At 44.4% G+C, this 15615-nt stretch overlaps 1 protein-coding gene across 4 annotated transcripts in view; it reads left to right on the forward strand.

The window, feature by feature from the left end:
- Positions 1–15615, forward strand: part of LOC134909716 (cytochrome P450 3A9-like) — a 273043-nt gene that overhangs the window by 62076 nt on the left and 195352 nt on the right. For 2 of the 4 annotated variants that reach the window (XM_063916912.1, XM_063916911.1), the window contains exon 1: positions 11030–11353. The exons of 1 other annotated variant lie outside the window; for it this stretch is intronic. In XM_063916912.1, the coding sequence (XP_063772982.1) occupies positions 11283–11353 (71 nt within the window). In that variant the 5' untranslated portion in view covers positions 11030–11282. Of the gene's footprint in view, positions 1–10855; positions 11354–15615 lie in introns of those variants that run through there. One more of the 4 variants, XM_063916910.1, reaches the window with a different exon arrangement.

Genomic DNA, 15615 nt, shown 5'->3' on the forward strand with positions numbered 1-15615 from the left:
AATACGCTCAGATAAGCCATGCCAGAATGCAGCATACAGGGCCTCGTCGTTCCATGCCAGTTCGGATGCCAGGATCTGGAACTGTATAAGATATTGTCCTACAGTACGTGATCCCTGGCGTAAACGGAGAATCTCAGATGAAGCTGAAGTTACCCGGCCTGGCTCGTCGAAGATGCGCCTGAATGTTGACACGAATGCAGTGTAGGAAGATAGCAGGGTGTCGGACCTCTCCCATAACGGTGATGCCCAATCAAGGGCTGAGCCACTGAGAAGAGAGATAATGTAGGCAATTTTTGTACGGTCACTGGGAAAATTGCCAGGTTGTAGCTCAAACTGAATCTCACACTGGTTGAGAAATCCCCTGCAGAATCTTGGAGATCCGTCAAATTTTGCTGGCGTTGGAAGATGAAGACGTGGAGCAGAAATGGGTAAGGTGGGTGGGGTTATAGCTGGAGTCACTGTGGTTGACGCACCAGACGCGCCTGATCCACGGAGGGTCGTCTGAATCCCATCCAGCCGAGTACAGAGATCCTGGAGACAGCGGATGATGTGGCCCTGTGCAGCCTCCTGATGTTCAAGTCGGGCTGCCCGTTCTTGCATCGGCCTGGCCGCTTGTTCCTGGTCCCCGGCTGGATTCATCTGGTCAGTGCTTACTGTCACAACTGAGGGCCTGAGCTGACGGGAGGCAGCCTCAGTTGTAGGGGCTGAGATGTAACGGAACCTGGGAGGTTGTATCAGACCCCTAGACATGTAAGTAACATGTAGAATAACTGCCCGAAGGCGTGACCACGACAACCAGGATAAAAGTCAATGATGTTTATTATGACAAACTCCGTTACACAGCAGCAAATAAGAAAACATAAAAGTCAGCAGGGCAATAATACAGTTCCTGGGTACTACAGGGTGGTAGGGACCACAGGGCTCTGGTAGTATGAGATAGTTGTAATAATCTTCTAGATGTAAAGTCCTTACCAGGCCCGACTGTAGCAATAGAAATAGCCCAGGATCGTACCAGCTGGTGTTCCAGGAAAAGCTGGGCTGCTGTGGGTAAAACGGCTGCTGTGGATACTGGCTGGAACCAGACTGATGTTAACACGGAGTGAATACTGGCTGGAACCAGTTAAACAATAAATGCAATTTGAGAGCGATGAAATCTGGAATGATGGGTAGAACTTGAGAGCGGTGAAATAATAATATCAACGGTGAATGGTAATCTGCAGAAAAGGGTACCGGCTCTTTAAGAAGATCAGACCTCTGCTGGAAGTTGGAAGCTGTAAGCAGGTGGATCTGTGGCTGGAAACAGATGAGTCCAAATGGATGGAAGAGTCAGGCTACACCGCAGATGGAATGCTGGTGCGGGTCTCTGTAGTGGAAGGATTGAGGCAGGAGCTGGAACCTGGAAGACAATCACAGGAGAGAGACAAACTGGAACTAGGTTTGACAACCAAAGCACTGACGCCTTCCTTGCTCAGGCACAACATATTTATACCTGCAGCAAGGAAGGGATTGGCTAGGCAATTATGCAGATTAACAATACTGACAACAGATTGGTGAAAATGATCATCTGACAGAATCCAAGATGGCTGCGCCCATGCAGACACTTGGAGGGAAGTTTGGTTTGTAATCCATGTGGTAATGAAAACAGTAATGGCGGCGCCGGCCACCGGAGACAGGAGACGCCAGGCTGACAGGTGCACATCCAACCACGCGGACACAGCGGAGGCCGCGGCTGACGTAATCGCCACTCTGACACTCTGCATGCAGAAGCTCAGGGACGGCGGCGGAGGCCGCGGGAGACGCCATGCCAGATGTAATATGGCGTTTACTGTGACAGCGTCTCAGAGTGACAGGAGAGGATGCAGGAATGTAAACATCAGGATAACAGATGGGATCCGGTCCTGGAGCGCTGAGCCAGCCTTAGGAGGCATCTGATGGGTAAGAAATGGCGTCCAGATACCCGGATCGTGACATATATGTATTAACACTTAATTCTTAGTACTTCCCAATACCCATATGGAATGTATCAACTTTATTAGTATCCCATATGAAGTATTAAGACCCTTAGATTGGGCCGTAAACAGTGAAATATAAACTTGATAAAAGATAGTATAGACGTGAATCAGAAAAAAAGAGAACAAAACAAAAGAAAAACAGAAAGGATTTGTTTTGTCCTAGTGCCAAATAATAAAGAAAATTTAAAAACTGAGCCGTGTACCGCTACTTATTGGTTTATACTTGTTATATGGATTATATTCCACTACTGTGTTTCTCAGACGAAAATAGTTGGAGTACATACGTGTATATTGTGTACAGACAACCCCTGGCCAGTAATAATTTTATTAATAAGTCTGCCACAGTAAGTCTGATTATTTAGTAAGGAGAGAATTTCCAGTTCGAACTTTACTTTTGTGTTTCTCTCCTGCCACAAGTAATGGTTGCTTCTGAGTGCTACATGTAGCAATTTTAGTACACAGCAGAATGTTATGCCGATACAATTGTTACTTTATTGAACAGGATGTCTTTCTATATTAGAATCTTGCCACCATTTCAATTGGAGGTCTGTGGTATCTCATTTCAAATTAGACATACTGGTAACAGGTTTTTAATCCTTGTCATAGGCAAGAGGAAACAATCAAAAAATTTCTTATATGACGTCCTTACTATATACACGTATACATATAACATTATTGCTTATACCATGTCGCCTCCCAGGCTGATGATATGGTTACAGATTAATCATATATAAGCCATTCAAAAAGGGATTCTGTTACGTTCCCTCATTTGATTCATTAAACGTTTATTGTTATATGCCCCTCTGAGAGAGGTGATGCTTTTGTATATAGCTTATGTCAGTTCATGTATATGAAAGGCTCATGCTAATGGCAGCTATTATCCAGATACATACGCTTTGGCACACAGTGAGTATAATTCTAGTCTCAGTTGTCAGGTATTTCCTATATGGTGTCCTTACTGTATACACATATACATATAACGTTATTACTTATGCCATGTCGCCTCCCAGGCTGATGATACGGTTACAAATTAATCATGTGTAAGCCATTCAAAAAGGGATTCAATTACATTCCCTCATTTGATTCATTAGACGTTATTGTTATGTGCCCCTCTGAGAGAGGTGATGCTTTTGTATATAGCTTATGTTAATTCATGTATATGATAGGCTCATGCCACTGGCAGCTATTATCCAGATACATACGCTTTGGCACACAGTGATTATAATTCTAATCTCAGCTGTCAGGTGCCACAAATTTAGTGCACAACTGACATGTTCCTAATTTTTACTGCTAAATATCACAGATGTGTATGAAAAGACTGGTATTATTTGTGTTGCGGGCTGCCGTATGTCTCAGTACCGCACTGCACTAGTCAATGTCTGGATATGCATGGATATACTGCTGGCATACATTCTATCTAGCAGGTAACACAATGGAATATATTTTCTAACTGATAGTATTTCATTTTCCTAGCGGCACACGGCTATTTCCCTATGCGCATTTCACTCTGTATTCGAGCTTCGTCAGGGCTGACGAAGCTCGAATACAGAGTGAAATGCGCATAGGGAAATAGCCGTGCGCCGCTAGGAAAATGAAATACTATCAGTTAGAAAATATATTCCATTGTGTTACCTGCTAGATAGAATGTATGCCAGCAGTATATCCATGCATATCCAGACATTGACTAGTGCAGTGCGGTACTGAGACATACGGCAGCCCGCAACACAAATAATACCAGTCTTTTCATACACATCTGTGATATTTAGCAGTAAAAATTAGGAACATGTCAGTTGTGCACTAAATTTGTGGCACCTGACAGCTGAGATTAGAATTATAATCACTGTGTGCCAAAGCGTATGTATCTGGATAATAGCTGCCAGTGGCATGAGCCTATCATATACATGAATTAACATAAGCTATATACAAAAGCATCACCTCTCTCAGAGGGGCACATAACAATAACGTCTAATGAATCAAATGAGGGAATGTAATTGAATCCCTTTTTGAATGGCTTACTCATGATTAATTTGTAACCGTATCATCAGCCTGGGAAGCGACATGGCATAAGTAATAACGTTATATGTATATGTATATACAGTAAGGACACCATATAGGAAATACCTGACAACTGAGACTAGAATTATACTCACTGTGTGCTAAAGCGTATATATCAGGATAATAGCTGCCATTAGCATGAGCCTTTCATATACATGAACTGACATAAGCTATATACAAAAGCATCACCTCTCTCAGAGGGGCATATAACAATAAACGTTTAATGAATCAAATGAGGGAACGTAACAGAATCCCTTTTTGAATGGCTTATATATGATTAATCTGTAACCATATCATCAGCCTGGGAGGCGACATGGTATAAGCAATAACGTTATATGTATACGTGTATATAGTAAGGACGTCATATAAGAAATTCTTTGATTGTTTCCTCTTGCCTATGACAAGGATTAAAAACCTGTTACCAGTATATCTAATTTGAAATGAGGTACTGCAGACCTCCAATTGAAATGATGGCAAGATTCTAATATAGAAAGACATCCTGTTCAATAAAGTAACAATTGTATCGGCATAACATTTTGCTGTGTACTAAAATTGCTACATGTAGCACTCAGAAGCAACCATTACTTGTGGCAGGAGAGAAACACAAAAGTAAAGTTCGAACTGGAAATTCTCTCCTTACTAAATAATCAGACTAACTGTGGCAGACTTATTAATAAAATTATTACTGGCCAGGGGTTGTCTGTACACAATATACACGTATATACTCCAACTATTTTCGTCTGAGGAACACAGTAGTGGAATATAATCCATATAACAAGTATAAACCAATAAGTAGCGGTACACGGCTCAGTTTTTAAATTTTCTTTATTATTTGGCACTAGGACAAAACAAATCCTTTCTGTTTTTCTTTTGTTTTGTTCTCTTTTTTCTGGTTCACGTCTATACTATCTTTTATCAAGTTTATATTTCACTGTTTACGGCCCAATCTAAGGGTCTTAATACTTCATATGGGATACTAATAAAGTTGATACATTCCATATGGGTATTGGGAAGTACTAAGAATTAAGTGTTAATACATATATATATAAAAAGTGTATAAGGACACAGATCCAGTATTAAGAAAAAAGAAGAAAAATTATCTGCTACTTTTGTTGGTGGGAGTGAGTGCACCCAAAGAAACTGATCCCTTTCTCTTTACCCTTTCTGTACTATTTTAGGATCAGTGGGTAGCACCGATCTATAATTTTATAACTGTACTATATACAATTATAGAGAGATCATACTCCTACAAATACTATTCAATATATAATCAAGCTGGTGCGGGACTTCTTTGTTGTCTTTCCAGATAGTAGTTTCTGTTTGTGCCAGGAGCTGTTATTCACCCTCATATATAAAATGCACCGAGGGGCATATGTGTTATCTGGCACTGTGGGGTGTGTGTGTGTTATTTGGCACCGTGGGGGCAATTATGTGTATCAGTCACTGCCACTGGTGATATACTGTATAAGGGGGAATAACAGCTCCTGGCACACACTGATACAGGTTGAGTATCCCTTATCCAAAATGCTTGGGACCAGAGGAATTTTGGATCACGGATTTTTCCGTATTTTGGAATAATTGCATACCATAATGAGATATTATGGTGATGGGACCTAAATCTAAGCACAGGATGCATTTATGTCACATATACACCTTATACACACAGCCAGAAGGTCATTTTAGCCAATATTTTTTATAAGTTTGTGCATTAAACAAAGTGTGTATACATTCACACAATTCATTTGTTTCATATACACCTTTTACACACAGCCTGAAGGTAATTTAATACAATATGTTTAATAACTTTGAGTATTAAATAAAGTTTGTGTACATTGAGCCATCAAAAAACAAAGGTTTCACTATCTCAGTCTCACTAAAAAAAATCCGTATTTCGGAATATTCTGTATTTCGGAATATTTGGATATGGGATACTCAACCTGTATAAGGTATTATTATTATTATTATTATTATATAGGGGAGAGGGGACCACACAGTTATATATGAAGGGGTATAGAACAGCTGTCAGCTCACACTGATATGTGGTATTGTTATTATTATATAGAGGAGAGTTACCCTTACTGTGTGCCCGTCTGACCTTGAAGAGCAGGAGTCATCTGCGATGCAGATTCTGCATTGAAAAGTAATTGTTAGCTGTCAAGGAGGAAGGAAATAAGTCTCCTGCTAGGTCCAGTTTGACATACTTTCATCTTGGTTCAATTTTAAAAGTTATAACATCCAATAAGATTTCTCCTGAAATTGGAAAGTTGGTGAAAGCAAAGAGATGTCAAGTATCAGGAAGAAAACATTACACTAAGTGTTTTTCTAATAACCCTTTGAACATTGCATATAAGACTCTTTCTTTTTCTTGTGGTCCACACAAGACTTAGACCTTGATTACAGGGGTGTATCTAGGGGTCCGAGCGCCCCTGGCAAAGTAAGGGGCTGCCCCCCCCCCATGCACATTTGAAATAAGGTGTGAGTATTGGAAATGGGGCATGGTCTTGTGGGGGGAAGGGCATGGACACAATAGTACTTCCAATTCAAATGATGCCACACAGTTGTGTCCCTTATTCGCATTACACCGCACAGTAGTGTCTCATATTCACGTTACACCATCCCTACCCCCTAACCCACCTTTCCCACAGCCTGACCTTAACCCACCCCACCCCCTGAAAAGCCTCTTCAGTGGTGACTAACCTTAACCCACCCTTCCTAATCTCCCTCCCTGCAGCCTAACCCTAACCCTCCCACCCTCGCAGCCTAACCCTTACCCTCACACGCGGCTTGCACCAACTAGATCCTAATTTTTGGCATTCTGCATCGCTATCTATGTTGGGATGCCAGCATCAGCATTCCAAGCAGTTTCGGTATGCTGGAGTCAGCTTTCCGACCACCTGGATGCCAAACGCCGGCATCTTGACTGCATCCCGAATGAAATGCTTATGAGCTGCTGTGAGATGAGCCTCAAATGGACCCAGCCATTAACCAAACACCATTAGTTGGATGTTAGAAGTACTTCTTGTTAGAAAAAACATGAGGGTGCCATCACTTCCAAGATAAAATTATCAATTATATGATTAACCGATATACATTTCCTTGAACCAGGCCTGGAAATAGGTAAGATTTGTATTTTCTTTATTACACTCAACAAGTTAAAGTTTTTGCTTACTTACTACTTACTTACATCTAACATGCATGAAAATTGTGTAGTTATCCAGGTACTACAGTCCCTTCTCCCAAACACTGCCACTTTTTTATTATCTTCAACAACATCTATAGCACTGTGCTATATAACAATTGCTGTGTACCTGGTGAGAGTCTATTACTGCTGGCGCGACACCGGTGTCCGTCAGCACCGCATACCGCACTGCACTAGTGATCTGATTACTGTCCGGCAGCACCGCACTTGTAATCAGACTCAAAATAAACTACAGGAGCTCCCAGCAACAAGGGCTGCTGGGAGCTGTAGTTTATTTTAAGTCTGATTACAAGTGCTGTGCTGCCGGACACCGACGCCGCTCCAGCAGTAACAGACTCTCACCAGGTACAGTCTGACAGTACTACTTTTCTACCCTTTGGCCACGGGTGGCACAGCCAGGCGGCGCCCCTTCCTTGCCTGACCCCCCTGGCGAGTGCCATCCTGGCCAATGTGTAGATACACCCCTGCTTGATTATTCGGCCCAGTTGGGATTTTGAGTTTGACATGCCTGCATTACACCATCCATACTGCTTTGCTGAGTCCCCACTGGAAGAAAGCAATGCTCAGTCATCACACACACTACTTGCAGTGGTAGGATGCCAGCTACAGAATGAAAGATGCCACAGAGGCAATAAGCATCGTTATACAGACTCCTAGATACTAAGCCTTGGACAGAGATAAATTGGGGTCTATTCATGAAGCAGTGACAAGTGTGGAGAAGTGAGTCAGTGGAAAAGTTGCCCATGGCAACCAATCAGCTGCTACGTATAATTGTATAAAATGCACTTTATAAATGTTACCTCAACACTGATTGGTTGCCATGGGCAACTTCTCCACTGGCTCACTTCTCCACTCTTTTCACTGCTTTGTGAATAGACCCCTTAGTGGATGGAGATAAAGGACCAATCAACCAGCTCCTAGCTGTCATTTTTCAAACTCAGCCTGTTACATGGCAGTTAGGAGCTGGTTGGTGTCACAACTGAGGGCTGGTGACGGTAGCTGGATGCCTCAGTTGTACCGGAATTTAGGAGGTGAGAGGGGACTCCTAGACATGCACTCAAACAGTAGCACCCAGATGCCCGAAAGCGTGACCACGACAACAGATGATGCCTTTGAGGGTTTTTATTTAAAACATAAAAGTCATGAATAAGCAACCAAGCAATAAGTGAAAACGTGAGTCTCTTAAACACAACTGGTAGAGACCAGTAACCCGGAGTTGGAGTGAAAGTACTGTATAATACTTGGGAGCCCAGGTGAGGTTAAAAGATGATGCTGGGCATCACTGGTGCAACTTAGAGTGAAGCTGGGGTTCGCAGGTAACTGAGCGAAGCTGGGGTTCGCAGGATTTATATTCCACAGAAAGGGTTAATACTGGTTGATAGGTAAACAGAGAACTGTTGGAGAGTGGCTGCTGGGAAGCCGGGGAGATACACTCTGATAGCGCTGGGTGCGGGAACAAGGGAGGCAGGTAGCACCACAGAGCTTTAGCACAGGAGAGCTGGAACTGCTCCGCAGAAGGTAAACACCAGGGAGTCAGGCTATATTGCAGGGAAGGTCCACAGGAGAGTACACAGTGAACTGCACACTGGTATCGCAGGAGAGACAATTGAAGCACTGACAACCTTCTGGGTGCTGGGACAGGATATTTATACCTGCTGAATAGCAGGGATTGGCTGACAATTATGACCCGGCTCCAGCAGCACTGAGGATAGGTGAACCAGTGACATGAGATCCAAGTCCAAGATGGCTGCGCCCATTGACGGAGACTGAAGGGGAAGAAGCATTCTGAAACCATGTGTAAAAAACAATGGCGGTGGAGGCCGCAGCAGTACAACTCCACGCGCACAGATGCGCGCAGCGGCCACAGAGATGGTAGCGGCGGCCGGGGGCACACAGAGGACGCACATCCAGCAGAAGACCACAGGCGCGGCAGTGACGGCCGCGACGGAACTGAGAGCACCGCCCTGCTGTAAGTGCAAATACTGAGAAGGCCGCTGAAACCAGCGCTGCAGGCAATGACCAAAACATAGCTATGGCCCGGCTCTGGCTCGCTGAGCCAATCTCAGGAGGCACCTAACAGCTAGGAAACGGCGTCTAGTTACCCGGATCGTGACAGTTGGCTGGTACTTTATCTCCGTCCATTCTCTTTCCATGGTTTAGTATACAGACCCCATAGAAACACAGAATTTGACAGCAAATAAAAACCAGTTGACCCATCTAATCTGTCCTAAACACTTCTACATGTATATATTTGGGTTAATTTTTTTGTTGGGAGCCAATTACTCTACCAGTATATTTTTGGATTGTGGGAGCATGAGAATACACAAACTCCATACAGTTTGGGCCATGGTGGAAATCAAACCCGTGACCTCCACCCCACTCTATATGTTACCAAAATCTGAAAACCCTCGGTAATCGGCTTCCGTTATTACCAACATCCACCCAAGAAGTGGCAGTCATAAAGAAGTACCATGCACTATATTATTGGGTTTAGTTTGGGATCCCGGGAGTCAGAATACCGGCATCAGCATCCTGACTGCCAAAATCCTGATAGATGCCCGCAACTAAACTAACCCTCCCTTCCAGCAGCTTAACCCTAACCCTCCCTTCCAGCAGCTTAACCCTAACCCTCCCTTCCGGCAGCCTAACCCTAACCCTCCCTTCCGGCAGCCTAACCCTAACCCTCCCTTCCAGCAGCTTAACCCTAACCCTCCCTTCCAGCAGCCTAACCCTCCCTTCCAGCATCTTAACCCTAACCCTCCCTTCCAGTAGCTTAACCCTAACCCTCCCTTCCAGCAGCTTAACCCTAACCCTCCCTTCCAGCAGCTTAACCCTAATCCTCCCTTCCAGCAGCCTAACCCTCCCTACCAGCAGCTTAACCCTAACCCTCCCTTCCAGCAGCTTAACCCTAACCCTCCCTTCTAGCAGCTTAACCCTAACCCTCCCTTCCGGCAGTTTAACCCTAACCCTCCCTTCCGGCAGCCTAACCCTCCCTTCCGGCAGTTTAACCCTAACCCTCCCTTCCGGCAGCCTAACCCTCCCTTCCGGCAGTTTAACCCTAACCCTCCCTTCCGGCAGCCTAACCCTTCTCCGCATACTTACGTTCGGGATTTCGGATGTTGGGATTGTGGTGTTGGCATTCTGACAGCTGATCCATTGGGACGTCACCTACATCCCATATTATTTCAAACCAGAATTTTTCAGCATATCATAAATACCCATACACTTAATAAAGGATATCTTTTGCTTTGATAAATAATGTGATCATATTACTTGTAGTCACAACCTATTTTTTTCTTTTTTGAGTTTAATGAAAAAATATATTTTTACTAGATAGTTTACAAACGGATCATTAAGATCGATACGTTTTTAGCATACTTGCCTACCTGACCCTCTTCATGAGGGAGAAAATGCTCTGTTCCTGGACTTTCCTGGTAATGTATGATTGCCATCACCTGTGGTGAGCTAGGTAATTGATAAGAAAGGTGTTTCACCACAGGTGATGGCAATCATACATTACCAGGAAAGTCCAGGAACAGAGCATTTTCTCCCTCATGGAGAGGGTCAGGTAGGCAAGTATGTATGCTACATGAATAGACCCCTAGCCTTGAATCCTGCTTGCGGACCGCAAGTAGAGAATTCAGCTTCTCTGTCTTTTCTATTGCAATCCGAGATCTATAGAGCAGGATATGAAACCATAAAAAGCCACACGTGACACATCCATCTTTCCTACACATATGACCGTCAGCTCATATAACTGCAGGTTAAATCGCGTTGAAACATACAGCAGTCAGATCAGAATCAGATGTATGTTAAAGGCGGTACCGCCGCCCAACCCACGGGATCACGTGACTGCTGCCTACGGTTGGAGGTGAAGGTGCAGTGAGGAAGCAACAGCAATGTACATTACACTCGTACACTTTGTTTGTGCTTGGACTTAAACTGGGATACGCAGGAGCCTGACTGTATAACAAAGTGACATTGAGCGTACTGCAAGATCTGGTAACAGAGTCAGTATGAACTTCATACCAAACCTCTCTCCAGGGACCTGGATCCTGCTGGCTGTATTGTGGTTGCTGTTGTTACTGTAAGTATAGAATGTGATATTTATGCTGTACACAACACTATTATATTGAATATACTGTAGCTGACCAAATGTACTTAGAATTTACATGGACACTGCAGTTGGACAGACATAGTACACATGATTACACCTTCCAGCATGACTTCTGTTATTATTTGTAACTAGTGCCTACAAGTCGTTGCCGAGTGATATTTCATTTTATTCAATTATACATTTTTGTCTTTACCATTATTTTTAGTTCCCTCGTCTGGCTTAATAATATTTTCTGTAGTAAAAAAATAATTTTTATTTTCTTGTTGTTAAACAATTTCTTCAGTCTGTAAACAACTCATTGTAAACCACATTACAGTGTCTTATTATTGACATCAGTTGTGATTTGATTGGTGGCATTACGGGAAAGACCCACGTATAACTGACCATGTGAGAAGACCCCTATCTGCGCAAGTTCACACCGACAACATTAAAGGACTGGCTGTGCGCTTTGTTTATTGTAATTCAAAAACATATCCTAGCAAGAAATTGTAAGTGCTTAAGTTAAGATGGCAATAGGCGGATTCAGGGGGAGTGGGGATCACCAAGACATGCCCGCCCCCCCCCCCCCCCCTCCACCCCCACTGTAATTTAGGAAAATTTTATTTTTATTTTATTCAAGTGCAGCAACACAGTGTACAAAGATGCATGCTGTCATGGGGGAGCGGGAGCAAGAGCAAGGGGATGCCGTTCACTGTCGTGGAGTGCAGTGCGCTGAGGCATCTAATACAGTTAGGCTATCACCTTTATGTCCCTGACTGCTGTGTTGTGGTGGCGGAGCAGGAGGTGGTGCCTGTCAGGACCCTGAGCAGCTAACCAGAAGTCGCAAGATACGAGATTTACCGCTACTGGTGAGTAGGGGGTGTCTATTAGGGTGTAGTATGGTATGCCGGCGGCCAGCATACCGGCTCCGTTATACCGACATATGGGCGAGTGCAAATAAGCCCTTTTGCGGGCACGGTGCATGCTATCTATTCTCCCTCCAGGGGGGTCGTGGACCCCCAAGAGGGAGAAAAGGTGTTGGTATGCCGGGTGTCGGGATTCCGACGCCGGTATATTGTGCGCCGGGATCCCAACAGCCGGCAACCTAAATACCACCTGTCTATTAATATGGGAATTACTGGGGTTTGGAGATTATGGGGGTGATTCAGAGCTGATCGTAGATGTGCTAAAAACGCACATCTACGATCAACCCCGCCGAGTAGCTCCCTGTCTATGCAGCCTAGATGTGAAGGCAGGTGGCTACCCGACATATTTTTGACTGCAGCAGCTGCGTGTGACATTATGCAGCTGCCGCGGGCCGCCTCACAAACGGTCCGGGCACGCCTGCGTCGTCGGACTGTGCACCCCCCAACGCTGCCGACACGCCCGGCGATCGCACCAGTGAGACATCTTCGCATCTCATTGTGTGCTGGGCATGCACACACAGCATAGGGATTCAGCCTATGATCGCTGCAGCTGCCACAACCAGGTCTAACATAGTAACATAGTATCTGAGGTTGAAAAAAGACAATTGTCCATCGAGTTCAACCTATTTTTGGTCTCCTATGCATGATGATTTGACTAAAATTTCTGACTGATGCTGCTGTCAGCCGTTCCATTTTATCCCTATTTATAGTAACTATAATGCTTGACTATGCACCATGCCCCTAGATATCATTATCCATTAGGAATTTATCTAACCCATTCTTTAAGGTGTTGACTGATTCCGCCATTACAACTCCCTCGGGCAGGGAATTCCAAACACGTATTGTCCTTACCGTGAAAAAGCCTTTACGCCGTATTGTGCGGAATCTCCTCTCCTCTAACCTGAGCGAGTGTCCGCGAGTCCTCTGTGTTGATCTAACCAAAAACAGGTCCCGTGCAAGCTCTGTGTATTGTCCCCTTATATATTTGTAGATGTTGATCATATCCCCTCTTAGTCTCCTCTTTTCCAATGTAAACATGCCTAGTCTTTCAAGCCTTTCCTTGTATTCCATCGTCTCCATGCCCTTAATTAGTTTGGTCGCCCTCCTCTGTACCTTTTCAAGCTCCAGGATATCCTTTTTGTAGTATGGTGCCCAGAATTGTACACAGTATTCAAGGTGTGGCCTCACTAGTGATTTATATAACGGGAGTATAATACTCTCGTCCCTAGCATCAATACCTCGTTTTATGCATGCTAATATCTTATTAGCCTTCTTTGCTGCAGTCCTATTTTGGGTACTACTGCTTAGCTTGCTATCTATGAGGACACCTAAGTCCTTTTCCAGTACAGAATCCCCTAATTTTACCCCATTTAGTAGGTAGGTGTAATTTTTGTTCTTGTTACCACAGTGCATTACCTTACACTTGTCTGTGTTGAAGCGCATTCTGCATTTGGCTGCCCATGCTTCTAATTTAACTAAGTCGTTCTGAATGGACTCTGCATCCTCCTCTGTATTTATAGCCTTACACAATTTGGTATCATCTGCAAAAATTGACACCATGCTCTCTAGACCTTCTGTTAGGTCGTTAATGAAAATAATAAGATTTTACTTACCGATAAATCTATTTCTCGTAGTCCGTAGTGGATGCTGGGGACTCCGTCAGGACCATGGGGATATAGCGGCTCCGCAGGAGACAGGGCACAATAATAAAAGCTTTAGGATCAGGTGGTGTGCACTGGCTCCTCCCCCTATGACCCTCCTCCAAGCCTCAGTTAGGATACTGTGCCCGGACGAGCGTGCATAATAAGGAAGGATATTGAATCCCGGGTAAGACTCATACCAGCCACACCAATCACACCGTACAACCTGTGATCTGAACCCAGTTAACAGTATGATAACAACGAAGGAGCCTCTGAAAAGATGGCTCACAACAAGAATAACCCGATTTTTGTAACAATAACTATGTACAAGTATTGCAGACAATCCGCACTTGGGATGGGCGCCCAGCATCCACTACGGACTACGAGAAATAGATTTATCGGTAAGTAAAATCTTATTTTCTCTGACGTCCTAGTGGATGCTGGGGACTCCGTCAGGACCATGGGGATTATACCAAAGCTCCCAAACGGGCGGGAGAGTGCGGATGACCCTGCAGCACCGAATGAGAGAACTCCATGTCCTCCTCAGCCAGGGTATCAAATTTGTAGAATTTAGCAAACGTGTTTTCCCCTGACCAAGTAACTGCTCGGCAAAGTTGTAAAGCCGAGACCCCTCGGGCAGTCGCCCAAGATGAGCCCCCTTCCTTTTGGAATGGGCTTTTACCGATTTTGGCTGTGGCAGGCCTGCCACAGAATGTGTAAACTGAATTGTATTACAAATCCAGCGAGCAATCGTCTGCTTAGAAGCAGGAGCACCCATCTTGTTGGGTGCATACAGGCTAAACAGCGAGTCAGATTTTCTGACTCCAGCCTTCCTGGAAACATATTTTTCAGGGCCCTGACAACGTCAAGTAACTTGGAGTCCTCCAAGTCCCTAGTACCCGCAGGTACCACAATAGGTTGGTTCATGTGAAAAACAGAAAACACCTTAAGGAGAAATTGAGGACGAGTCCTCAATTCTGCCCTGTCAGAATGAAAAATTAAGTAAGGGCTTTATATATGATAAAGCCGCCAATTCTGACACACGCCTGGCTGAAGCCAGGGCTAATAGCATCGTCACCTTCCATGTGAGATATTTTAAGTCCACAGTGGTGAGTGGTTCAAACCAATGTGACTTTAGGAAACTCAAAACAACATTGAGATCCCAAGGTGCCACTGGGGCACAAAAGGAGGCTGTATATGCAGTACCCCTTTTACAAACATCTGAACGTCAGGCACTAAAGCCAGTTCTTTCTGGAAGAAATTCGACAGGGCCGAAATTTGAACCTTAATGGACCCTAATTTTAGGCCCATAGACAGTCCTGTTTTCAGGAAATGTAGGAAACGACCCAGTTGGAATTCCTCTGTAGGGGCCTTCTTGGCCTCACACCACGCAACATATCTTCGCCAAATGCGGTGAAAATGTTTTGCGGTTACATCCTTCCTGTCTTCGACCAGGGTAGGGATGACTTCATCTGGAATGCCCTTTCAGGATCCGGCGTTCAACCGCCATGCCGTCAAACGCGGCCGCGGTAAGTCTTGGAACAGACAAGGCCCCTGCTGGAGCAGGTCCTTTCTTAAAGGTAGAGGCCACGGGTCTTCCGTGAACATCTCTTGAAGTTTCGGGTACCAAGTCCTTCTTGGCCAATCCGGAACCACGAGTATCATTCTTACTCATCTCCCTCTTATG

This window comes from Pseudophryne corroboree, chromosome 4 (genome assembly GCF_028390025.1).
Source record: "Pseudophryne corroboree isolate aPseCor3 chromosome 4, aPseCor3.hap2, whole genome shotgun sequence".
NCBI classification, from domain to species: domain Eukaryota; kingdom Metazoa; phylum Chordata; class Amphibia; order Anura; family Myobatrachidae; genus Pseudophryne; species Pseudophryne corroboree.